The sequence below is a fragment of the Monodelphis domestica genome, chromosome 1 (genome assembly GCF_027887165.1).
Source record: "Monodelphis domestica isolate mMonDom1 chromosome 1, mMonDom1.pri, whole genome shotgun sequence".
In the NCBI taxonomy this organism is placed as follows: Eukaryota; Metazoa; Chordata; class Mammalia; order Didelphimorphia; family Didelphidae; genus Monodelphis; species Monodelphis domestica.
In genome coordinates, this window is record NC_077227.1 from 737554159 (window position 1) to 737579199 (window position 25041).

The window sequence follows — 25041 nt, forward strand, 5'->3', positions numbered from 1 at the left end:
CCTGGGACATAGGATATTATGATCCTCATTTTATAGAAGAGAAAACCAATGCATTTGGACGTAAGTGCCTTTCCCCATGGTCATGCTCTACTAAGGAAGTACCTTAGGAAGGATATGAATTCAAGCCTTCCTGACTCTAGCCACTGGGCCACCTAGGTACAGAAAGGCCAAACCTCCCTCTAAAAGGCAAAGGCCACAGGACCAAGGAAATGTCCTTTACAAAGACTATTTCCTTACAAGCAATGTCTTTCATCTGTAAAGCAAATGTTGAGTTTTGAAACCAATCCAAGGCCACTCTCAAGCCCAAGGGGTGGGTCTGGGGAAGGCCCAAAGGCATTCTGAGCAGAAGCCTGCTCCAAGACCAAGAGTGACCTGCCACAGCCTCAGATGGAGCATCCTCAATGGCTACCCTGGCTCTGGAAGGCCTCGCTGGCTAGGCCGGAGCCAGGGCCCATGGCAGGAAGGGTTTTGTACTTTGTTACATCTGCTCAGAGGGAATGGGCAGCTGAAGGACATGATAAAGCAGCCTATTATTTCCATATGTCTTTTTTTTAATGAATGTCTTTTCTCTTCTATTAAAACTCACCGCGGGGCCAAAGGGGCTGGCCGGACGCTGCCCCAGGCCCAGGTGCCCAGGGTCACCTTTGCCAGTGGTGGCCCTGGCACGGCTAGGACGGACAGGCCTCAGCCCCGCTGCTGTAACAAGACGTTTCTCCACATGTCATCTGGCAGATGTAGTGGTGGGGCCCTGCCAATTCACCCCGGAGCCCTCCGTTTTAATCAGTATCACATAAAGTTTAACACATGCTTTGAAATGTGCACCAGATCCAAAGCTTCGCCTCAAGGGGGGCCTGCTGAAAAAACACATACCATCCATCGCGGCCGCTGCTCCACAAGCAATTATCTCTCACCTCTGGCTGAACCAGGAGGACTGTCAACGCCAGCACGCTGCCAACCCGAGGAAGGTGGAGGGGTCAAACAGAAAGCGAGCCCAGAATGCTCGGGCCCGGGATGGCCTGCCCCGGCCACCCTGTCTCGGGCCAGGCTACGAGGACCCGCGGGCGTCAGGGGACATCACGCCCAGGTAATAAGAGGGGAGATCCAATACTGAACTCCCTCTGCAGGGAGCCATCGGCACCCACGAAACCTGGTTTCTAGGAAAAGAAAGCTAAATAAAGCTCATGCTACAAAAAGGGGGCGACTTCCTTTTCCTCCCCCATGCGTGGGAAGCCAAAGAGTTCACTTTTAAGTCCCTCAAGTCTCCCTTTCTTGTGGGTTTCCAGATACAAATTGCTACTGATAATAAAAGATATATAAATTGTCAAGGAGGGAGAATAACGCGGACCACAGCCAGAACTGACACTCAGCCGAGAGTTTGCGCATGCACGCACACTGGGGGGACCATGGGGCAGCAGCCAGCTCCAGGGGAGTCCTGGAGGCAGAGGCAGCTCACCCCTGGCAATGAGGCCGGCATCCCTAGAAGCAGCCCGTGCTGGCTGTCCTTTTCTACAACCCCTCCTTGACAGCAAAGACGCCAGAGGAAGGGTTTTACCCAGGGCACTGGCCTCGTGGGGGCAGGACAGTCAGCAATGGGGGGGCTCTCAGAAGCCCTTCAGCTCGGGGGCATCGCAGCCAGGCCCCGAGGGACCCACCCAGAGCGTGGAAGGGGATGACTCGAGGCACTAGGATCGGGCAGCACAAAGCAAGGGTTTCCAAGCGCCACTCACAGAACGCAGAATTCACTTCCTTGATCACGCCTACCTCACCCAGGCAGAGAACCAGAGCTGGAGTCCGAAAGACTCCGAGTTCAAATTCTCCTCAGACATTGAAGCAGCGACATGGCTGCAAACAAATCAATCTCTGCCTCAACTTCTTCCTCTGTAAACCGAGCACAATAATAGCATCTACTTCAAAGAGATAACTGAGCAGGGAACCAGCATTCTACGAGTCCACTCCAGATCCTCATCCCTGGTGGCAGGAGCCCAGCGAGAGCACGGGCTTCCCCCGAAAAACCCACGGGGGAACTCTGGGGCTGCCCCTCTCTTCTAGGCCCCCGTGAAAGAATAAAACACCCAGAGACTGCCAGTGCTGATGGTGCATGTTGGGGATGCCCCCTCCGAGGACCACCTCCCCACCCCCATCCCCTGATTACACCTGATGTGTACGTGTGTGGCAGAGAGACGGGGGAGAGAACCCCACTGCTCCCACCTCTCTAGCTTCCCCCAGAAACGCTAATAAGCCACTGTGGGGATCACAATTCCAAGGGACTCACTTCCCCTGCAGAATCCGGGCCCCAGTCGCATATGTAGGGTGCTGTGCAAACCCTAAAGCACTCCAGATGAATGCTATGATCCTTAGCACTACTCCTCCCCCGCCTCCCGCACCTTCCGTGCTTCTCCTCGTTGGGCCGGTCGCCTCTAGCCCCTCACAGCCCTTCATTCAACAGCCTGAGCTTCCCAGGGCTGTGGGGAGGATCCAAGGAGTTACCACCTGAACAAAGGCTGGCAAGCATCAGCCTGTATGCAAAGGCTACCGTCATCATCAAGGACAGGTCCTGGAGGCCAACAACTCCACTCCAAGGACTTCCCACTGGACTGAACCCAGTGCAAGTCCAAAGAAGCGTCAGGAGGGGACAGTCCTCGTGCCATGGACTTCGACCTCACCGCCATAACAAAGTCAGGAAGGATATAAAATAGAGAATGGCATGCGGAGCCAATAATCGTCCCCAGGGATCCATGTCCATTAGAGTTTGGAGACTTCTCTACCCAATGTAACCAGCTGATCCTGGGATGGAGAGGGAATCATGTGAGACAGGGCAGGAAGGATGCTTTAAAAAGGAAAACTTGGAATATGCCCAAGATATAGATGCCAATCTGCTGGGGATAAGGTGGAAACTCAGAGTTGCTTTCACTTCATTTGGCTCGTTTGTTGATAGCTAAAAGTTCCCACCTCTTCTTTTTGCCCATTTATCGGTTGGGAAAAAGTCCCCTCAACACAGGGTATTCCCTGTCCACCCTGACTCTGCAAATGAACAACATTTAAAAAAAAAAAGTACCATAACCAAAGAAGTCTGGCATTCTTCCCAAAAGGCCTCCCAGAGATACAATAGCATCAGTCAGCTAAGAAAAAATTCGTAGATTCCTAAGGAGTTTGGAAATGGGTTCTTACAACCCCAGGTATGGAAAGGGTCCCTATTCAGTCAGTCAATCAACAAACATTTCTAAAGCCCTGATTGTGTGCCAGACTTTGTGCTCCTGTCCTAATAAAGATTAGATACTCTCATCCAAAAAGCATTTAATAATCAGAAATTTTTAAAAATTGTATTTCTCAATCAGATCAAATTCAGAATAGATATTAACTTAATAATAAAAGGAGCTATCCCCACTTGAAAAGTGGTCCAAAGAATAGGGGATGAATAAATCAAAACCATATATAACTATATGAAAAAATGCTCTAAATCATTGTGATTAGAGAAATGCAATCCAAACGACTCGGATATCACCTCACAGCTACCAGACTGGCTAATTTGATAAAAGGGTAAAATGACAAATGTTGGGGGAGGGGTAGAAAAATGGAGAGGAATACACTGTTGGTGGAACTGTGAAATGATCCAACCATTTAGGAGAGCAATCTGGAATTATGCCCAAAGGATCATCAAGCTGTGTATACACTTAGACCCGGCTGTTTCCTAAGGTGATTAGGGGAAAAGGAAAGGGACCTATATGTTCTTAAATACGTATAGCAGCTCTCTTTCGGGTGGCAAAGAACTGGAAAGTGAAGGGATGCCTTCCACTGGGGAATGGCTGACAAGTCCTGACAAAGGACTGCGATGGCACACTAATGTGTAGTAAGAAATGATAAACAGGTTAATTAAAGAAACATGTAAAGATCTACATGAAATTATAGTTAAATGCACAGATCCAAGAACATTATATATAGCGAGAGAAATACTATTTGAAGGATGAATCGTATATGTCCCCCTCCAGGGAAAGAACTGATCAATAGAAACAAGCAAGACGTGTATCTTTTTGTCAAATGATGCCTTCCCTAGTGTGGGAAGGGTCGGGAGGAAAGGAGTTAGTTACCTGGTATTTAATGTAACAAAATAATAATAATAGCGAGCATTTAGATAGTGCTTAAAAACTTACAAAGGGCTTTACAAATGTCATCAGGTCTTCCCAAGCACCTTGGGAGGGGTGCTTTTATTATTACACATGCAGAAACTGAGGCAGACGAGGCTAAGTGACTTGCCATGATCATACGGCTAAGTAAGTATCTGAGGTCAAATTTGAATTCCGGTCTTTCTTCCTGAATCCAGGCACAACAACTCTACAGGAAAGATGTGTGGAAGAAGTTGCAAAATGCTGGCAAGATCTCCTAGGAGAATCCATTTTGTCGCCACAAGGCGAAGACCCGACCTAAGGTTTCCAAAGAACAGATGGTCCTCTCAGCTTCTGAGTCGGCTCCAAGCCCCTTCCACTCAGGCTCTGCTGGTACCTTCGGCACTGACCTCTGAGAACACGAAGGCCTCAAGTCCAGATGTGCCTGAAGCATGCGCTGTGAAGCCACTCCAGCAACACTTGCGGTTTTGTTTGTTGAATCGACAAATGTTTCCCACCTTGTTCTCAAAGCCCTGCGCTCTCTGCAAAAAGAGATGCCTGGCCCGTTCCCAGCCCTGTACCGTGATCCGGCCCTGCCACTCTGGCCCCGAGAATCTCCAACTTTCACTCCCTTCACCCCCACGTTTCTCCTCCTGCCCCTTGTCCAGGGCCCACGGGGGGCACCAGATCTCCGCGAGTTCTCGCCCTCTCGCTCACTGCTGTGCGTGGGAATTCCTGGGCTAGGCTGATTTCTCCCGAACAGAAACCCCAAGTCCTTGAAAACGAATAAAGAACTGTGATCACATCACCTCATTTTCGCCCTCAGAGGGCCCAATGGCTGCCGACTTCTGAATTCAAACAAACACCCGCGTGGGGGAGAGGCCACCGGGCGGCCTGACAAAGACATTTCTTCCCCCTGCAAATGACTGACTGGAGTGGTCTGCAGAGAATTTTCTCCCTCTGCTTGCACACACACAAATAATAATAATTGAAAGCTGTTCCAAATGGGCTGTAGATATACAATTAGAAAAGTATGTCAGGAAGGTAAAGTAGCCTGAACTTGTCAGCAGAACAAAAATTTTTCCAAGCTTTCCAAACAAACCAACTGGAGCCAGCTGAAGCGTACAGGCCAGCTGAGGCTCAGCCTGCCATCACAGGAGGCTGGTCTGGGCAGGGGCTTCTAAGGAGGCAGGGCAGGCAAAGAAGGGAATCCAGGCATTGGGCAAACCCTACCTCAAGGCCTTCTTTAACCAGGTACATCCAGCGAGCTCGCCTGGGCAAACCTCTCTGTGAGGGAAGCGCAAGAATCCTATGTAACACAGTCAAGTTCAAATGCACCCCTTGCCCTCATAGCAAAGGGTCTAAGAGCAAGGAACAAAAGCTAACTGGCTTGTTCCTAATTCTCTTTTGCCTTCTCAGTGGTTTGGCATAACATCCAAAATAAAACCTTTACGCCTACTTGGGGTTAAGAATCTCATCTGCTGAACTCCTGAAGAAGAAACGCTGGGCTCCCAATTTCCAAATACTACAGCAGACCAGGGATAACTGACAGGGCAGCAAGGATTTCCAAGGATGTTCACAATGTTTGGAAGAATGCTCCACCTTTTTTCTGCTTTACCTTGTTGGTGAGACATTCCAAAAGCAATTAGAAAAGACTCCAGAAATAACAAGGAATTCTCAGGAACTCTCAGGGTGAAGAAGAATAATTATGCATGTGAATATGGTTCCCTGCATAGGCAAGGGGGGAAGAGTAATACCTAGAAATGAAGGGGCTACAAAAATAAAAGATGGAAATAAAAATGCTTAATTTTAAAAGCTCATTTGAAAATTACCTAGAAGGAAAAAAAGAAGAAAGAAAATTACCTGGAGAAATTATACATCTGTCTCTACTCTGTCCAATACATATAAATATACTTGGCTCAAGGCCCTTCCTACTATCACATCCTACCTCACTTTGAGCCTTCTAATTTTATTCAACTAAATGTGGGCCTCAAGAAATCATGGTGGAACACTCAATATTCATCTTCTGAGAGAAGGTGGCAAGTTCTTTCTCAATAGACTTCCAGTTTTTCCGGTCCATGCTTCACTTAATTTGATCCTAATGTATAATGTATCCAGCCACCCCCTGGTTGATGTAAGCCACTAATAGAATGGAATAGAAAAACATATATTAATCCCTTACTATGTACCATGCCCAGGAGACTCAAATAGAAAGCAGTCTAACGGAGACAGGAAGACCAGAGCTTCAGGGCAGATAGAAGGAAAAGGCAAGACATGTGCAAGGCATGGAGAGGAGAGCCACAAAGATCTGGGTACAATGGCAGGTCATGCAGCAATGCCCAGAATTAAGAGTAGGTCACACAGTATAGCTTGGTGGCCTCAGAAAGGCAATGACAAGCAAGTAGTCCCCTATGAAAGACTGTAAGGAGAGAAAGATAGTGGATCTCAGGGTTTGATTCACATAGCAGAATGTTCATTTCCTGATTGATGACTGAATATACCTTGGGAGTTGAGATAACAGAGCAAAATTAAGGGAAATAAACCCCAAGGGAAAATCTAAAGATTATCAGACATTTTCATAAATTGGCATATATGACTTAAGTGGTTTTAAAATCCTTTTATTAGGACTTGATGGGGGGGGGGGGGGGGAATGTTTAAGGCATCTCTAATCAAGTAAATAAGATTATAAACATGTATTATCTTCCAGGAACTGTGCCAAACATTGTCCCTGTCCTCGAGGAACTTCCATTCTAATGGGAGAAGGCAACACATATTGTTAATGACCCAAGCTGACCAATGGTAGGTGTCTTGACTGGTGATGAATTGGATTTAAGTTAGGCAGAGTTCCTCACTCTCTCTTTTCCAAAGTCGTCAAAATTCAATGGCAAGACAAAAGTCAGGATGACTGGTGATAGCATGGGGGACAGTGGATAACACTGGCATATTCAATATGTGGCCAGACTCTAAGAGCTCCACAGCCCCAGATTCAGCCCTTTCATGATAGGAGAACAACTTGTTTTCCTGGGGCCATGATGGTGAACCTATGATACATGTGCCAAAGATGGCACACAGAGGCTTCTCCGTGGGCTATGCAGGCCCCTGGTGTGGTCAATTGGGAAGCCATCCTTGCTTTCCACTGTTGCAGGAGCTGGGTGAGTGAGGCTTAGGGGGCAGGGCATGCAATGGGGGTGGGCACTGGTACCCAGTCAGGGAAGTGGGTGGAGCATGGCACAGGGTCCCTAAAAAGTAACAAAGGGTTTCCTATCACTGTCCTAGGGGATAGGGAGAGATTATCCAGAAATACCCTGGCAGGGAATGGTGAAGGAGTTCAGATAGTCAGGAGTGATGCCAGAAGAAAAGTGAAGTACTGAGTATGGCTGGCCTGAGCACTTCTTCCAAATGGAGGCTCTAGGAGGAATTCACCAATCAGAGAAGGGGGCCAAATGAGTGGAAAGATCTTTCAGGGTGAGAAGGTTGCATGGATGGAAAAACTTGACTTACCCCTCCACATGGCAGAGCTGATTTTTTCCCCAATGCAAGAGGCTGCAAGCCTGCAGACTTCTCTATCATGGCCCCCAAATCTCTTCATTCTAGAAGACCACTGCAGCCTGAACTCACAAGCTGACACCTCAGAAGTACCCTCAGCCCCTCACTGGAAGATTGGAAGGAAGGCAGGAGCCCACCAAAGCTGTCTTCATTTCCTAGGAGGCTGCACGCACTGGATTTCTCATCATACTTTGTTTTTACCCACCCCCTTTTCATATCCTTTCCACTGGACAGCAAGGACTGTCTTTCTTTCTGCTCACATTCCTATTCCCAGCACTTAGCTGTTAACTACTGTCTGGAGATAAGCCTCCCTTTTCCCTGGGTCAACAATAAATAAACTGGGGGGGGGGGGGGGAGAGAGAGAACAAGCATGGAATAAAGTCAGACTCGATGGGCTCAAACTAAAAAGAAACCCAAAAATGTAAAAAGAATATGAAGGAAACACTGAAGTCAAAATGAAAGAAGGAACTATAAGCTACTCAGCTACTCAGCAAACATCTTGTTAGCACCTATTTGCACTGTGCTGAGCTCTGGACAGGCAGAGAAAGGTAAGAAACAGTCTCTGCCCTCAGCAAACTCACCATCTAATGGAGGAGCCAACTCTGGACAAATAAGCTATCGGCAGGATCAGCTGGAAGGAACCAGCAGAGAAGGCACCCAAATTACCCGGATTGGGAAAGACTTCCTGGAGAAAGTCAGTTCAAGCTGGGCTTTAAGGGGAGGCCAGGAGGCAGAGATGAGGAGAGCACTCTAGGCATGGGGATGGCCAGAGAATGGGCCCAGGCACACCCAGGAGGCCCGGGACATTCAACACTGGAAAAGTGGGAGATTTGGGAATGGGGCCAAGCCATGAGGGGCTGACATGCCAAATAGAGGATTGGACCCTGAAAGCGACAGCGAGCCAGCAAGGTTTACAGAGGAGGGAGATGATGGCCAACTTGCAAGGTGTGCTCCAGCAAAGTCACTCGGACAGCTGAATGGAGGGGAAGTCCAAGGACAGCCTCCAGCAGACTCTTGCAGCAGTCCGGGCTTGAAGCTCTTCGGGTGGCCACCCGGGTGTCAGCAATGTCCGAGGAGAGGAGGGTGCAGATGAGAGATGTGTGGAAGGTGAACTTGGCAACAGAGTGAGGAGGTGACGCTCGCCCCTCGACTGCGAGCCGGGTCACCGGAGAGCGGCGGGACGCTGCCCAGTCGAGAGAAAGGCTAAGGCTGGACAGGAAGGTCGGAGCATAAGCAGCAAAGAGAGGATGACTGAAACCACGGAAGTGGCGCTGTCGCCCAGGAAGAGAGTAGAGAGAGAGCAGAGCAGAGGGCACGCCTCCACGGGCACCCACCGCTAGCAGACACGACGGCCTGCCTGAAAATGCAGCAAAGGGGAAGAGTCAGATGGGCCGCCAGAGAACCAGGGGAGACACACACACATGTGGGCATGCACCTGGGCACACGGGTATTCTGCATACGGTGCTGTCTCCGTGCTTCTCGTTAAGCTCCGAGGAACGTCTTTATTCTCTGGAGAAAAGAGCAAAAGAGCAGGCTAGCTTTAGGCAGTGAGAATATGTCAGGCCCTTTCGGAGGCAAAAAGTGTTTCAACCTTTAAAAATTGATTTATAGACCATCTTTTTCATAGCACTTTCAGGACAAAGTAATACGAAATGCTATTTGTTTTTCAGCATAAATGCCTTCTGGGTGTAATCTCATGGAGGAAAGCCAGTCGGGTTATGGTTCCATTTAAATGGATAATGTGGTCCCCCGGGGTTAGTGAGGTTCTGACAGGCCAACAGAAGTGATGGTGGCTCCTCTTGCTGAGACTTCAGCTGCAGGCTCCTGAGCTTTCAGCAGCCGCTGGCGAACAATTCCGAATGGGTTTCTTAACTCTTGTCAGCCGGTCATCTCTTGCACCTCATATGGAAGTTGTTTTTCTCCTGTATGTATATTTTACAGTAAATTAGATGGAGCTGCAGCTTTGCAGAAGGCACTTCACAGTGAGTGTGTGCATGTGTGTGTGTGTGAGCACACGCACGTGCATGTGTGCTCAGCCCCCCCAAGGCCAGGTGGTGCCTCCGGATGCATTACCCTCTCCTTTCAGTAACCTCAGACCCCAGCCACATGGGTAGGCAGCATCCAGAGGGAGGTGAGGAGCCAGAGCCCAGAGTGGGCCCCTCGACCCAGGGACCTGGCTCCGGCTGGCCCTTGAGAGCCCCAGTTGGGAATTCCTAGGATTGTTGGGCTCTCAGTGAGCACTTTAATCTTGTCCCCTACCAGATGTTTTCCTGACGGAGCAAAAAACTCCATTAAGGCAACATTCAGAAGACTGAAATGAGGAAATGATCAAAAAAGATGCTCAAGAATCCTATCCGGGAAGACCAAAGCAGTGGTCCTAAGGAGGCCCAGAGGGGATGGGAGGAAGGGGACTCGAATGCTACTCTTCTCTGTAGGAGAAGACTTTGGCAGGGAAATCCAAGAATGAGTTTTGGAGTATTTTGTTCTCAAGCATAACTACTTGTAACTGATGCCCACACATATCTTCTTAAAATCAATTTTGAGTAAGAAAAGTGGGAAATGAGAAGGGAAGGAAGCACACAGAACATGGCTGGACAAAAACATCTAGAAGATGATTCTATAGCTATAAAGTCCCTGAAGTGAAAGTAATCTATATTTTACCAAGTGAAACATGTTATTTACTTTTGCCTTTATTTCTTTTCTTTTCTTTTTTATTATTTTATTTTATTGCATTATCATAAGTCCTTCAAAACTGCCCGGAATCTTTGCATTCCCGTTAGTAGCAAAGTCACATTTGATCATTCCGTAATATTTCGGTTACTGTGTATAATATTCTCCTGGTTCTGCTTATTTCACTCTACACCAATTCACATAGGTCTTTCCTGTCCTTTCTTAAATCATTCTGTTCGTAATTCTTTATAGTCCAAGAGTATGTACCATCCTATTCCACAATTTGTTCCGCTATTCCCCAGTTGAGGGACATCCCTTTAGTTTCCGATTCTTTGCTGCCACCACCAAAAGAGCAGCTATAAATATTTTTGTACAAACAAGTCCTTTCCCATTTCTTTCTCTTTGGGATAGAGACCTAGTAGTGGTATTACCGGATCAAAAGGTATGCTTTATTTGATAGCCTTGTGGGCATAACTCCAAATTGCCCTCCAAAAGGTTTGGATCAATTCACAACTCCCCCAGGAAGGCATTAGTGTCCCCATTTTGCCGTATTCCCTCCAACATATATTATTTTCCTTTACAGTCATATTGACTGATCTGGCAGGGGTGAAATGGGACCTCAGAGTTGTTTTCTAATCAAGAGGGGTTTAGAATGTTTTTTCATATGATTATTAATAACTTTGATTTCTTTATCTGAAAACTGCCTGTCCTCTGACCATGTGTCAATTGGGGAATGACTCGGCTATTTCCTTTATTTTAAAAATGCTCCTTTGGACTGAGAATTCTGTTGCGCTGACCATCCCAATGTGTACTGCTCTGACTAGGGAGCTAATTCATGCATCTTGTCAGAAAAAAAGAGCAGCTGGAGGAACCACAGGACTTGTGGGAGCTGCTTGTTCAGACACTTCTCCAGGACGCACAACCTCCCCGTGGGTGATGGCAGCTGCCTCTGAGAGCACTGCCGCAGGGAGTCATAATCAAGGCACGTTTCTTCCTTCCTGGCTCGTGAGGTCTTCACTCAGGGTGACTTTTGCTCCAGGTGCTCCGACGTGCCAGTATTTTTCTAGGAGCCGTGAAAGAATCATGGGATTGGAAGAGAACTGAAGAGGATGTCTCGGACACAAAGTAAGATGAGGGAAAGAAGAATCCAGAGGAAGCAGGTGTCTCATCACACGTGGAATGAGGCAAATCACGTGGATCTCCCGTTCCCTCCTATGAAAACAGAAGCATCAGCTCAGTGAGCTTCCAGGCCCGAACTGATAAGCCGAGGAGCCGAGGCCCCACCTTGCTGCTCTCAAGGCCACGTGGAATCCCAGGGGAAGAGGCGCCAACCTTGGGGCTCTTTTCTGCTCTGGCGTTCATGCTGACCTCTTCTCGAAGTCGCTGCCATGGAGGCATCCCTCCCATTCCCAGCAGGATTTGCTCCTGAACTAAAAGAAGAAGGTGGATTCCGTCAGGAAGCCGTCGCTCAACCACAAGCCGGGCCCGCGGCTCCTGAACCCACAGAAGAGTCTGACGAAGACCTGATGTAGACTTGGCCTGTTCTTCAGGTCATCCACCTCATTCTCCAAATGAAACACGGGTCTTCTGAATTCCTGCCCACGCCACGGCTGAAGGCACCCAGAATTGTGTGTCTTGTTTTGCGTTATTCCCGATATTTGACAAAAAGGACCGGAGGAGCAGACCCAGATCATAGCTTGGCCTCCTCTAAAGTTATTTCCAAGGAGTACGGCCAGATTCCCAGGACTCCCTGCGAGGCCCCTCTCTCCTGCTCACTCTCACAAAGACTACGCCACTGGCACGCACCCCCAAGGGGCTCGTTTGTAGACGATGGACTCATCGACCTCAGAGCTTCGTGCCCCACGGAGAAGGGCTTCCTGCCCCCCACGCTCTGGCCTTCTGCCGTCACCAGCCAGAGGAGCCGCTTACCCACTCTAAGCCCACCCTGCCAGATCTGTCATCAGATTCCTCCCCTTAAGGGCAACCGCAGAGGACGGCGCAGGAAGAAAGTTTAGCTGACCTCTGATCAAAGGCCCAAAGGTCAGGAAAGAGACCAACGGGGCCAAATGAAGCCGCATTTACGTGACGAACGAGCAAAGGACAGAAGCGCCGTACACCGGCCCTCGGCGCTCCGGGCCACTGCAGGGCCCTGTTTCGTCCGGGCGCTAAGATGAAAACAACCTCATGTCTAAGAACCAGAAGGGAGCCAAGCGGATGCTCAGGCCCAGACTGTCACCCCAACCGGGCCAAAGACACTCCAGGGTGGCCAGGGGCTTGCCCCGCGCCCACCGAGTCCGAGCAGCCGCGGCCCTGGCGTCCGACTGAGACGGAATCACTTTTTCCGCTCCTGGAGGGCAACGCGCCGGGAAGAGAGGCCCCTGGTGGAGCGAGCCGGAAGAAGCATTGGAAGCCCCCCTCCCGAAGGCGACGCCCCATCTAACGGCTCACGGGGGAGAAGCGGGGGAAGGCCGCCCCTGCTCCAAGACATTTCGTCCACAGTTTCAGTCACCCCACGGTTATATGTGGCTGGAGAAAAGGGCAGCGGGAGCCAAGACAAGTAAGACGGCCACACTAGAGCGATCTCTGCAACGCGAGCATGCCAGCCCGGGCCGGCTTGTCATGGGAGCGCGCCCCCTCTTAAACATAAGCTCTGACAGGTCACCCCGCGATGCTGGGGAAACTCTGCTGGCTCCCATCTGTCTCCGAAAGGCAGGAGGGAAGTGCGGCCGTGCAGATCCCAGCTTTATCCGATAATGACTCTGGGATTGGCTGTTCTGGGCCCCTGGGCAGCCAAGTTAACAGCGCTCTAGTGTGTGTACTTAACGCAGCGCACCGTTGCGAGGGGGTCTTATATATTTCAGATGTTAAACTAAAGAACCAAAACACAGAGCGGATATCTTCGAGTGTTAATAAGATTAATTCCCCAACGGAGATAGGAAGCAAAGGTCGCAGCTTGGAGTCCGAAGCACGCGCGTGCACTCCAAGACCTCTGGGGCGCTCTTGGAGCGGGCTACGGGGACCCCAATGTCCGGGAGAGCTGGAACAGAAGGAGGCGCCGCCATTTTGACACCCCACCCAAGACAGGCAGGATGGGGCAGGCTGCCTTCTCGTTTCCTCCGGCTCTCTCCTGAGGCTGGTGGGACCCCCACCCCCAACCATCGTTTCCTGTCCAACAGAGGAGCCAAAGGATGTCCCGCCTCCCTGAACCCGGGCCAAGCCCTGGCCATGGACTCCAGGCTGGGGAGACAGCCCATTCTGATTATCACAAAATCCAATTTTCAGCTCTGTCATCATCCACCTCAAGGTTTTTACCCGACAAAAACCAGTATTTGCTTTGTTTGCCATCACGTCGAGCCTGCTGGAGAGGCGCCCCGCTGAAGAGCATTTACGAGAGCCTAGTTTAAACCGAGTGCTCGGCCCAGCCTGGACCCCGGCTCCCGCGCAGGCCCCCAGCCCGCCGGGCGGACGCTCCTCCCCACGAGCCCCGGCAGCCCCACAACGCGAGAGGAGCCTCGCTAGGCTCAGTCGGGTGGAGGAAGAGATGTTTTCCTCCTCTTTAAACCCGCCCCCGGGACTGGATAATTTTATGGCCCATAAAACTGCGGCAGCTTCACTCCTAAAACGTGGGAATCCGATTTCCCTGGGCAAACTGTGAGCGCGAGGGTCCAGAGGATCCGGCGCTCCCACAAAGAGAGGGGGCCCGGGGGGGGGCTGCCAGCGCCCTCTGCCCCTGACTTCCACAGGGCCCTCGTTCCAGCCAGTGAAGCCCACTCCGATGCCACGGATTCCCAACGGCCAGGCCCCAGCGGCTCTCCTCGGTTCCGCTCAATTCCTAGGCCTGGGAGTGAAGCCGAGCCCCTGCCTCCCCGTGTGGACGGCACACACGAGCCAAGCTCTCCCCTGCTCCGCCCTGGAGGCTCCCCAGCACGCGGCGGCCCAGGCAGGTCCCTGCCCATCACCACGCGAGAGCTGAGGTCCGACGGGGGCGCAGAGGCCACCCCTTGGGTGACGGCTCAAGCACAAGGCAGCTAATTCGCCTCAAATGAGAGGCAGGACTTGAACCCAGGTCCTCAGACTCCAGAGCCAATGTCCTCCCACTCAACTACACTGCCCATTGGGTCTCTGTCCCTGATTCCTAAGAGGAGGAGGGAAAGAGAAAGGAAGAGCTCCTTCTGAGAAGGCCTTCCCAGGCGACCCGGCCCCTAGAGTCTTCCCTCTGAGACGGCTCCCACCGGATGGACCTGGCGGCTACGTCTGGGGCTCCCTTTGGCCTGGCTCCTTGAGCCTGATGCAGCTCCTCCCGCTCATGTCTTAGTGCACGTCCTGGCAGAGCACTCACTGCTGGGACACAGAGACGCCAAAAGGCCCTGGGCTCCCGAGAGCCAGCCCTGCACACGGGAGGCCTTGGGGGGAGAACAGGCCCTCGCTGGGGACAAGAGCCGAAATGACCGGCCGGAGAACAGGCCCTCGCTGGGGACAAGAGCCGAAATGACCGGAGGACCAGAGGACAGGCCCTCGCTGGGGACAAGAGCCGAAATGACCGGAGGGCCGGAGGACAGGCCCTCGCTGGGGACAAGAGCCGAAATGACCGGAGGGCCGGAGGACAGGCCCTCGCTGGGGACAAGAGCCGAAATGACCGGAGGGCCGGAGGACAGGCCCTCGCTGGGGACAAGAGCCGAAATGACCGGAGGGCCGGAGGACAGGCCCTCGCTGGGGACAAGAGCCGAAATGACCGGAGGGCCGGAGGACAGGCCCTCGCTGGGGACAAGAGCCGAAATGACCGGAGGGCCGGAGGACAGGCCCTCGCTGGGGACAAGAGCCGAAATGACCGGAGGGCCGGAGGACAGGCCCTCGCTGGGGACAAGAGCCGAAATGACCGGAGGGCCGGAGGACAGGCCCTCGCTGGGGACAAGAGCCGAAATGACCGGAGGGCCGGAGGACAGGCCCTCGCTGGGGACAAGAGCCGAAATGACCGGAGGGCCGGAGAACAGGCCCTCGCTGGGGACAAGAGCCGAAATGACCGGAGGGCCGGAGGACAGGCCCTCGCTGGGGACAAGAGCCGAAATGACCGGAGGGCCGGAGGACAGGCCCTCGCTGGGGACAAGAGCCGAAATGACCGGAGGGCCGGAGGACAGGCCCTCGCTGGGGACAAGAGCCGAAATGACCGGAGGGCCGGAGGACAGGCCCTCGCTGGGGACAAGAGCCGAAATGACCGGAGGGCCGGAGGACAGGCCCTCGCTGGGGACAAGAGCCGAAATGACCGGAGGGCCGGAGGACAGGCCCTCGCTGGGGACAAGAGCCGAAATGACCGGAGGGCCGGAGAACAGGCCCTCGCTGCGAGAGCCAAAAGACAAACGCTTTCCATGAACGACTGACCTTCCGTTTGCTGTGCTCAGGGGACACCGCCAGGTAAACCGGGCAAAGTCAATAAAGTCAATGGGATCTGACTTGAAAAAAGCAGGTGGTAGCGTCCGGCGCTGACAAGGAGCCCAGACATCTGGGGAGGCTCTGGAGCCCCGGCTTTGGATCGGGCCTCTCTGTGGCCACCGTGCTCCAAGGACAGGACGATGGAGCGGCGCGCATCGAGCCGCGGGCACCAAGGAGAAGCCGGAGCGCAACACGAGGCTCGTGTAAGCAGCCACGGGACACGGGAAGGCAGGGACAGTGTCGAGGCAGCGTCCAAAACGCCCCCTGCTCTCCGCGCCACATCAGAACGCGCCGACCTACCTGCTTCATGGCCGTCTCCCCGATCTTGTCGGAGTGCTTTCGGATGCTCTCCAAGAAGTCTTTGAGGTCGGACATGGACACGTCCTTGATCTCCTCGCGCAGCTTGGGGATGTTGTCCACCATGACCTTGCAGAAACGATAGTGGCTCACTTGGGGCAGGTAGCTGTGCTCCAGGTGCTCCAGGGTTTTCAAGGCAGGGTAGTGTCTGGAAAGGAAGCCCAACAGTTAGTTCCGGCCAGCTCCTCCCCGCCTTCCGTGCCTGCACCCAGCACGCTTACGGGGAGGTCCAGGAATAAGGGCCAAGGGAAGGGGAATCTTGGGCCGTGGCACTGCTGCGTGCGTTGCCGAGAGGAAGAGACACCCAGGAATGGAGGCCAGGCAGGGGAAGCCCATTAGCAGCACTGCTTATGCAGGATACCAGAAAAAAAAACAAAGGGGGAAAGGAAAAAGAAAAAGGCCTCCCAATGACCCAGAGGCACAGAAAACCCAGCTCTAATCCGAGACCACAGAAGCCGGAGCAGAGGGCATAATCAAGACCCTCTGCCTGCCGCTACCAACCACTGGCTATCACAGTGAACACGGACGTGGGGATGACTAAGACGCTCCTGGCCCTCTCCCTGGGGAAACAGAGCCCCAGCAGACCCGAAAGCAGACTGGAAGTGGCCTGGAAGGGCTCAGCAGACACAGGCAGGGACAGGCACTACGGCACAGCCTGGCACGGGAAGAAGAGCAGCGCCCTGCCAAGGACCCTCAGCTCTTATTACTCAGCCCTTTTCGAGTGAGCAAAAGCCACTGAACCTCCCTGGGCCTCAGCTTCCTCACCCGTCCCACGAATCCCCTTGTAGCTCTAGAGCTCTGACCTGCTGGCCCCCGGAGGCCCAGGCCCAGTCTGCACACTCATTCTGTGGGTGGGCCTAAGTCCTAGGACAGGCTAATGCTTGAATGGGGATCTGGGAAGCAACCATCTTGGAGAGCGCGGGGCAAAAACAAGGAGGCCCTGCAGTCTCTGAGGCTTTCTTTGGCCCTGCTTATCAGAGATGCCGCCACGCAAAGCTCCGTAGAGTCTGACCCTTCGTGATCCCGTTTGGGGTTTTCCTGGTATTGGTGTGGTTTGCCATTTCCTTCCCCACATCATTTTACAGAGGAGGAAACGGAGGCAAACAGGGTTAAATGACTTATCCAGGGCCACATGGCTGGAAGTATCTGAGGCCCCATTTGAACTCAGGGCTTCCTGACTCGAGGCCCAGCACTCTTATCCGCTGTGCCACCTAGCTGTTTCACCTTTAAGACTCCTCACGAAGTTCATGAGCACTTATGAAGTGCCTACTATGTGCCAGGCTCTGTCCAGGACAATGAGGATAAAGGCCCCGAGAGATGAAACCATTCCTCCTCACAGAGAGATCATATTCTGTTTTTAACCCTTCCCTTCTCTCTTATTATCAATATTGTGGTATATGTCATCACTTAGGTGACGAAGAAGTATCTGAGGTCACATTTGAACCCAGGACCGGTCTGGCTCTCAATCCCCTGAGCCACCTGGCAGACCTTGGGGCTTATAGTCTAACAGGGGAAACGAGTACATATAAACACATATATATACAGCATAAATATAAAGGGAAGAAAAAGACATACAAAGCAATTCAATGCAAGCAGCTGAAGGAATCAAGACGAGCTTCAGGCAGAAAATGCCCCTTAAAGGAAGGAGCTAGGGATGCCCAGGGCAGACTTGGGGAAGAGCCCAGAGAAGGCTCTCTCCTTGGGGGGTCCTCCAGGCCAGGCCCTCAGAACTCCGCTCGGGGCTCTCTCCTCCTCTTCCAGACACCTCTGCGGCCTCCCTTTCCTGGGGGAAGCTCTCTGCCCGCCTCCACTCTCCCATCGCCAGCTGCCTCTCGGACACCTTGACCTGGAGGTCCAGTAGACGTCTTCGACAAGGCATGTCCCAACCTGCACTCAGTAGCCTCCTGCCCTGCCCTCTTCCCACTCCCTCAGACCCCAAGCTGGGAGTCACCCTAGACTCCTGCCCTCCTCGGCCCTCCCGTCCAAGCTGCGGCCAAGGTCTGCGATTGGACTCAACCCTGGGCGCTCCTCAGGCCCAGCCCCCCCTGGCCAGGCCCTCATCACCCCACATGGAGAAGTCCAACAGCCGCTGGGGGTCTGCCTCCCTCGAGTCTCTCCTCCATGCAAACAGCCCCCAAAGGGGCTCTCCTAAAGGGCAGGCCTGATCATGCTCGGCGAGCTCCGGGGCACCGCCAAGACCAGCTACCAAAGCTGGGGCACGCAGGCCTTCCTCCCTTTCGGGCCGCCTTCGCCTCCCTCCCCAGCACCCCATTTCCCACCCAAGGCCCTGCGCGATGAGACTGCAGGCGGCGCCTGCTGCCATGTCTCCCCCTGACTTCCCCCGTTTCTCCGTGCATGCCCTGTGCGTGCTGCCTCCCTGCTAAGTCATGGCGTCTTCCTGCCTCTCCTAGCACGGCGTCCGACACACAGCAGGCACTTAATCCACGTCTACTCCCCGTCAGAGGGGGCTGCTGCTTGGGAGGAGCAGAGAGGCCGGGGGGGGCGATGCCAATGAAGCGGGAAGGGGAGGCCGGGCTCCAGGCTCAACGGCGCTTCCGAAGACCACCAGAGGAGTTCAGGTTTGATCCTGGCGGCCAGGGGCAGGCTTGAGGACAGGTTCAGCTGCGCAGAATGGATCAGAAGGGGGGAGACCTCAGGCAGGGAGGCTACTGAGGAAGGCCAAGCGAGGAGAGACGAGAAGGGCCTGAACCAAGGGGCGACTGTGAATGGAGAAGGCAGAAGGTACAGCACATGGCTACATCTCACAGTGACGACACCTGGCAACCCCCTGACGGCACGGCATGAGGAAGAGGCAGAAGTCCAGACTCGCTGTGCAGATGGACCGAGTGCTGCCGCTGACAGAAACAAGGACGTCTGGAAGCAGAGAGGATTCAGGGAACAAGATGATGAGTCTGCCTGGCATCCACTGAGTCTAAACTGCTCCAAGAGACCCCGTCTGAAATGTCCAAAAGGCCTCATGGACGATGCAAGTCGGAGGAAGAGACTCGGATGCAGGGATGTGATCGTTAAGAGGGAGCAGCTAAGGGAAGGAGAAGAGGGCCTAGGCCAGAATGCTAGGAACGCCCAAAGTGAGTGGCCCGATGTGGAGGGCAAACCAGCAAAGGAGACCAAGAAGCAGCCGTGTGGCAGGCAGAAGATGAACCAGGAGAAAGCAGAGCCACGAAAGCCCGAAAAGGAGATAAGACTCAAGAGGACCTGAACAACAAGAGCACCTGCAGCAGCGAGGTCTAGAAGAACTTGGACTGAGAAAAGACCGTCCTCGGTGGCAGTCCTGCTCGGGAAGGAGTCACTTGGGTTGGGCAGTAGAGTCGGAAGCCACGTGCCACTCCATGTCCTGACTGCAGGCATTTTCTTGGGCTCTCCCGCCTCTTTTCTGGAACTCTCTCCTTCTTCATCTCTACAGCCTAAGGCTCCCACTTTCTTTGAATCTCAACGGAGGTCTCACCTTCTTCTTGGTTCTCTTGAGTGCCTTCCCTCGAGATTAACCCCAACAGACTCTGAAAACACCTTGTTTACACATCGCTGCTGCCATGTTGTTTCTACCATTGGGGCTCTGGGGAGAGCGGCCTTCTTTCTCCCTCCAGAGAAGAGCGCAGGCTAGGCGACTTGCTGTGAACCATGCACATGTCACTTCAGAAACTTCAGTTTCTCCACAGAAAAGCATGGAAAACATTCAACTACTACCAAGCCTCCCACAAGAGTGAAGGTTAGTTTGAAGGAACCAAACCTTAAAGTCATAACTCCACTCACATACAACTTACACTCATAGAAAATACAATGCTCAGTTGCCCAGAGGGAAGGGCTCATTGAAACCTATTCCTTTTTTAATCCTTTTTGGGGGGGAGGGGGCTGAACGTCCAATTCTAACCTCCCCAAACAAACTTTGTGGCCTTGAAATGATGAAAAGGGCCAAATGACAAAGAACAAGGAAGAAGAGGAAAGGGACATGAAGGCATCACCCAGCTGGATAACCCGTCTCTGGGAAATCAAGATGGATGCCCTGTTAACACAAAAAGCTCCCCTCTGGTTGCTGCTTTTAAGAGTCCTTCTTCTTCCTGCATTCTTGAAAATCCTTGCTCTAGGTTCTATCTTATTCACCCACTATTTTGAGCCTAGAATTCTCCTCTCCTTGTCCTTAAAGTCTTTTGGCTCTTTTGAAAACATTAACTCTACTCAAAAGCTCCTTTTTACAAGTGGGAAATATTCCTCTAAAAACCACATAAAAAAAGACTTCACATCTCTCTATGGGCAGTGACCTCAACCAGCACAATACTTACTTACAATGCTTCTCATCAATCCAACTCTAATGAAAATTTATCCAACTACAGGCAGAAATTTTTTTTCATAATTAATTACAAGAGTTGTTTTTCGCTCTGCAGAGAAGTTTCCATCAAAGGACAAAGTAGTGTACTGAGATCTCCCCTATTAGGTAGAAGTGAGTGGCTCCTAACACACTCAACACAATGGACAATCTCTTGTTTTATTTGCATTCAGATTTTCCCCAGTCCTTTGTAAAAATAAAAATAAATGGTAGAAAGTGAAGTCTCTTTCCCCAATTCAAAAAGGTTTTTGGTATAAGCTACAGTTAAGTCTTGGGGAAGTTGTTTTTACTCAAATTTTATAGACTCACAGAACAGTACAATTCACATGGCTTAGTGTAAACAGGACACTGTTTATACTACAATTAGGTACGAAAAGCTATTTGCAATAAAATGTGATTCCTCTGGAGAGAAACTTAAGAATGGATAGAAAGCCAGAAATTAAGCCAAAGAGATAAACACACTTTGGGGTTTAGTTATATTTTGGAACATTGTTTATAGAATGAGAAGAATCTAACCATGTGGCCTGTGGACACATTAGGCATTCACTGATGAGATCCACGGCCGCATGCTGAAAACATCTGGCCTGTGGAAGAGCTCCACATTTTTCATGTCTCATAGTGCAAAGGCCAATGACTCCTGGTAACAAGGAATGTCACTTCATTCCTTCACTGTTCTTTTGTTGGCATGCATAAGGTCCATCTTTTATTCCCCTCCTCAAGTACAGCTAAAAATTCCTATTTGTAACTTTATTCTCCAAGCTAAAATAAAAAAAAGATTACTAACCAAACACTTGCAATAGTCAGCATATTGAATGCAAATAACTAGTCATACCCCGAATTATAAGCACCAGACAGACACCACTCACTGCCAATGGTCAATGAGTCCAAGAAAACATGGACAAGACACTTCTACTGCAGCCTAGGCATGCATTTGGACTATTTTCCCAAACGTTCTATTAATGAGCTCTACTTCTCTTTGACCAGGCCCAATGTCTGGTAGAGGTGTGAAGGGCAAAATGGAGCCATGTGGCAGGGCCTGGGAGAGAACAGGAAGAGATGTCTCAAGAGTTTTGCAAACCAAATCACCAGTCCCAGAAAAACAGAGTCATGGGACATCCCAAAGGTCGAGCAAACCAATGCTCCCAGCCCTGTTTCTGGCCTAAACCCCAAAGCCATCTTTCAGGGGAGTCATCTTCATGGAGAAGAGGCCAGCAAACCCCACCAAGAGTGCAGGCAAGCCAGGCTGAACTGAAGCATGAGGCACCACGGCCTGGCCACATCACCTCAGTCCTAATGGACAGTCCAGTTGGGCCCTGAGCCCAAGAGCCCTCCCTCGGAAGAAGAATCCCCAGGAATTCCTCCATCACTAACCCCCGTCTCCACCCCCAGCCTCTGATGCTACTTCCAACCCAGCCCCAAAGTTATCACCTGAGTAATCAACTCTCAGCTAAATACCACCTAGTGACAGCTTCTGCCAGTACCGCAGCTCTCACCTCCTAAGCAGCCACAGAAACCAAGGTTCTCACTACCAAAGTCTCTGGTCTGCCAAATGACTCAACACCAGAAGTGGATATGGATTTATCAGTGGAAATAACACTGAAGAAGATGCATTGCCATCTGCTTTGTTACAACAGCCCGAGGACCATGCGCCTATCTGGCTGACTCACAGCTGAAGCCTCCTCCTCTGTTGTCTCCCCCATTAGAATGGGGGCTCCTGTCCATCTCTATCCTCAGTTCTTTAAGCATAGTAAGTTCTTTCTCATCCATTCTTCTATTCATCTTGAGAAGAGGCACGGGCTGGCCCAAAATCAAGACAATTTTGTCACTCACCATTCTTCCATGAACCCTGGTTATTTACTAATGCCTATTTATTTCCGGGGTCACCAATCTAAAGTGTGGAGGCCAAATCCAGCACATCACCTGTTCTGTAAAACCATTCTCAGCTCACTGGCCATACAGAAATAGGCTGTGCTTTTCCAGGCTCTGATTTCTGCCCATCATTTGTTTCTCCATTGTCCTCCCTACTCCTAGGAAAAGTTACAAGACAAAAATCAGACTACCAAGGGATGAGTGTGTCACCTGTACCACGCTGAGGCAATCACAGATCCAGAGAAGAAGGAAGCTGTATCCTCTGAAAAGCGAACTAAGCAACTCTTTACAGTGAAACCCAACCAACCCCCAAAAGTCACTGCATGATGGAATGCCAGTCTCTCTAGTTCTGTCCTTGCTGTTCCAAGATGACACTAGATGGCACATGTATGTGTGAATGACAGGAAAAACTAGCATCTAATAGACAGACCTTTGGCACAATGTGAAAGCATCGTCTCAGTAAGAAGTGAGCTGAGATGAGCAGAACCAGAAAAATCAAGGCCCACTCACAACAGCCATTCAAGTGGTTATAGTAAAACAAGGTCACTCAGCCAGCTGATGACACCAAAAGTCCAATCAAAGATGAACCCATTCTTGAAAGAGTCCAATGGCCAAATGGTGGAAAGGACCAAACTAGACTATAGATGGTTGAATGTTGTGAGGGCAGAGATGACTTCTAGGCTTTCATCAGGCCCTCAAACTGTGGTCAAAGACTTCTTTCAAGTTTCTCCAAGATCAGGCAAGACTCTAGGTTTTATAATTTTATAAATGAAAAAGACCCCCAGTATCCAGCTGAGGACAACCATTGGGAAATGTTTCTTCTAGAAAGAACCCAAGGCATTAAATGCATGAAGAAAATGTTATATGACCATGTGCTGGCATGGTCTCATCCTAATAACCATCTGTAACCTTGCTTAGCCACACTTGAATTCTGAAGAAAGCATTTCTAGAACCAGGGATAGCTAAGGCATTCATAGTTACATGGTTTGATTATCACAATCAGGGTCTATGCCCCAATCACTGCTTAGATGATGAGGCCATTGACCTAAATTTTCCATCTCCCTCAGCACCACATAAGCCCAGTGCTTTGAAGACAATCAGCCAACCCAGCCAGGGAGAAAGCCAGATGCCAAGAGAATTTCACCAAAACTCCCAGAAGGAGCAGACTCTCTGCCATTTCTGTACCTCAGGAAAGTGAGAAGGGCAAATGGAAGCTTGGGCTAAGCTGATCTAAGTAGAGCTAGAGAGAGTTGGAGGCGAGAATGAAGCCACATACAAGATGTTCCCAAAGTCACTTACCTTTTTGTTTTCATCTGTTCCCTCAGTTTGCTGTACATCTCCAAGACTGGAAAAAAAAAATGGGGGGGGGGGGAAATATGATAATAAGCATTATTCAGAGAAAGGAAAAGACAAATGCAACCTAAAGAAACTCCCCCAGGCTCTGGCTTCCTTTCCAGCTCCTCACCTGGCAGACACAGCATTAACTTATCGACTGTGGCAGAAATATTTCTCTGTTGCAATCGACACTGCTTCAGCTCTTCCATTGCTATTACCAGCTTGATGGGAAGAAAAGATAAACTGAATTATGCCAAAAGTTGTAACTAAAAAGCTTCCCCCCACATTCTCCTTTCTTGTGTTCAATTCATCAGGCAGTTTTAGAGTAAGAACTGCCAAGTAGACAAAGGAGCTACCTTTTCCAACCAATCAAGTATTACGGTGTGCTTCCCCATCCTCCATCCCCAGGTGTCTTCCCTTTTTCCTAACATGGGATTTTAGCAGCTCTCAGGAAGGATTCTTCTATTTTTTCTCTTGAAGAACATTTGGTCACAGGGGCCTTATGGTCACAAAAACATTAGGTGGCCTTGAAAGGTGCTGTGTTTATCTATCTGTTTCTGCAAAAAAGCCACAAACGGAAGAGCTGGGGCATTTCTGAATGAGCACTAATGAGCCAGTGTTCCTAACCTCCGGCACCCATTTCAGTGGACCCAGAAGGGACTTTTGATTCTAGGTGAGACAGAGAGAAAGGAAGACATGTGACTTTATTTGGGAACCACTAAGGTGAGGAAGCTCTCTCCCCACTATCTCCTCTCCCAGTTACCATCTTAGGGAGTTGCCTAGAACACTGAGCGCCACAGGGGTTTACTCAGGGGCACTCCGCCAACGTAAGACAGAGCTGAGACTGCTCCTAGGTGTGGCCTGGCTTCCAAGTCAACACCATCTCCTCCATCGTATTGAACAAGCCTTTATTAGGCACCTGGCCATCAATCATGCCAGGCATGCTCTCCTTCATCTCCAACTCTTGACTTCCCTGGCTTCAGTCCTCAACTAAAGTCCTACTTCAGCGAGAAGCCTTTCTAGATCCCCCTTCATGCTACCACCTTCCCTCTAGTGACGATCTCCAATTTATCCCATGTCTCTTGTTTATGCAGTGGTCTGTAATTTTGACTCCCCCGTTAGATCATGGGCTTCTTGGAGCAGAGACTGTTTCTGACATTCTTCCTATCTCCAGAGCTCCGCACATGAGAGATTTCTGCTATGTACAAGATACAGCAAAATGATTCCAAAGAGGGAAGAAAAGACCTTCCATCCCTAAGACAGCATTTCTAGTGGCCTTATGGACGTATGAGGCAGGATCCAAACTCAGGTCTTTCTGACTAAGTCCAAGACTCTATCCTCTACACAACCTTGCTCTCTTAAGGAGCAGGTATTTAGCTGGAGATGTAGTATCAT

General features: G+C 51.0%; 1 protein-coding gene across 1 annotated transcript in view; it reads right to left on the reverse strand.

The window, feature by feature from the left end:
* The window catches only part of EXOC6B (exocyst complex component 6B), a 468443-nt gene that overhangs the window by 362677 nt on the left and 80725 nt on the right, over window positions 1–25041 (reverse strand). The window contains exons 4-6 of the mRNA XM_056814064.1: window positions 23777–23867; window positions 23611–23656; window positions 16044–16248 (exon numbers count right to left, since the gene is read on the reverse strand). Coding sequence (XP_056670042.1) covers window positions 16044–16248; window positions 23611–23656; window positions 23777–23867 — 342 coding nt within the window. The remainder of the gene's footprint in view (window positions 1–16043; window positions 16249–23610; window positions 23657–23776; window positions 23868–25041) is intronic.